At 56.6% G+C, this 1493-nt stretch overlaps 1 protein-coding gene across 1 annotated transcript in view; it reads right to left on the bottom strand.

Moving 5' to 3' along the window:
* LOC114070375 (claw keratin-like) overlaps nt 1–203 on the bottom strand; it is a 1338-nt gene extending 1135 nt beyond the window's left edge. Inside the window, exon 1 of the mRNA XM_027907733.1 lies at nt 179–203. Within this exon, the coding sequence (XP_027763534.1) occupies nt 179–203 (25 nt within the window). The remainder of the gene's footprint in view (nt 1–178) is intronic.
* Between the last annotated feature and the right edge of the window lie 1290 nt (nt 204–1493).

Here is a 1493-nt window from a genome sequence, read left to right as displayed (position 1 = left end):
GGCACTCCTGCTGAGCCCACAGCGCTCTGCTGGGGGAAGGAGCTGAGGATGGGCCCGGGGAAGGTGACCACTGAGGCCGGGGGCTGGATCACCACCGTGGAGTCGGGGCACTGCCGCACGCAGGGCTCGTTGCACGTGTCAGCCAGAGGGGCCGGGGTGGCCACCCCACAGGAGGAGGGCACACACAGGTTGGAGCAGGACATGGTTCCCACAGGCAAGGAGTTCTGGAGAGCAAGGAGAAAGCAAAAAGGTGTGAGGAGAGGGTTGTGCTGAGGGAAGAAAGGAGAGATTCCCCAAGAGGTTTGTGAGAGCTGGACTTACCTGGTTGCTGAGGAGAGTCGAGTGGAGGAGTGTGGATAGAGGTCTGCAAGGAGCTCGGCTCTTTTATACTTATCCAAGGGTGCCCCAGGCGTTGCCCAGGGGGTGGGGGCCCAAACCCCAGATAATCATGAAATTCATGGGAGAAGCTTCATGATGCCAGACAATTACAGGTCATCCACTCACAGGGACATTGGCATGGGAAGCACAGACAGTGGCACATCACCACATGAAAGGCAAGGTAACTTAACCCCAATAAAACCTGATTTGTCCCTAATTCCTCCCTTTGCTGACACAGAACAATCCTGGGCATCCTGTGGGTCATGGCAGTGCCCAGGGACACCGCACTGAGCCCCAGCCCAGCCCTGCACGTGAGCCCTCAGTGCCCGTGGGACCGTGGGCACGTGCAGCCTGGCTCTCTGGGGCTGCTCAGACAACATCTCCTGGCACAGCCCCACATGCTGGGCAATCCCAGCCCCTCACACAGGGTCAGGCAGGACCGTGCCCGCAGCCAGGAGGCTGAGGAGCTCACAGTGCCCTGGGCCTCTTGCTGCCCGTCTGCTCCTCCTTTGATGTCCCCTCTCCCAGAGCTCTCCCAGAGCTCTGTCCCGCTGCTCTCCACAGCCCCTGGGTGGTTGTGGCTTTGCCACATGTGGCACCTGTCTCCTCTACTCTTTGCATGGCCAGCGAGTGAAACGCGGACCTAAAAATCCCAGTGTCTGCAGAACCTTAGAGGAGGGAATTCACAGAGGTGGTGGGGGACCCCAAGACCATGAGATGAGCAGTTTGTGCTGACAGTGGGAATTGAAGGGTCTTGGGGAGTCATTCTGAGCTTAGAATGGCCTCTCCTCTGCCCAACCTGCTGGTGCCTCTGTTTACCAGCCTGTAAAAGGGAGGTAATGACAGGCGTGATGGCTGGGACAGGATTTCAGATGCTTCTGCAAGATGCCCGGAATTCCTCTCTGTAAGCAAAATTTGGGATTAGGGACAAATCAGGGTTTATTGGAGCTGTGAGTTACAGCAGCACCTTTTCTTTCATGTGATGATGTGCCATGATCTGTCCCTGCCATCACCTGCTTCATGTCCAGAGCATGTTTGAACACAAGTGTCCACAATGAGGGGATGACATATATTCGTCACATCATCTGTGTCACGAAGCTTTTCAGCCTGAATTC

Source organism: Empidonax traillii, unplaced genomic scaffold (genome assembly GCF_003031625.1).
Source record: "Empidonax traillii isolate 1590-97213 ecotype Southwest subspecies unplaced genomic scaffold, ASM303162v1 scaffold1534:size101994, whole genome shotgun sequence".
Taxonomy (NCBI): domain Eukaryota; kingdom Metazoa; phylum Chordata; class Aves; order Passeriformes; family Tyrannidae; genus Empidonax; species Empidonax traillii.
Note: the sequence above shows the minus strand (reverse complement) of the source record. Positions and strands in the feature narration are given on the sequence as shown.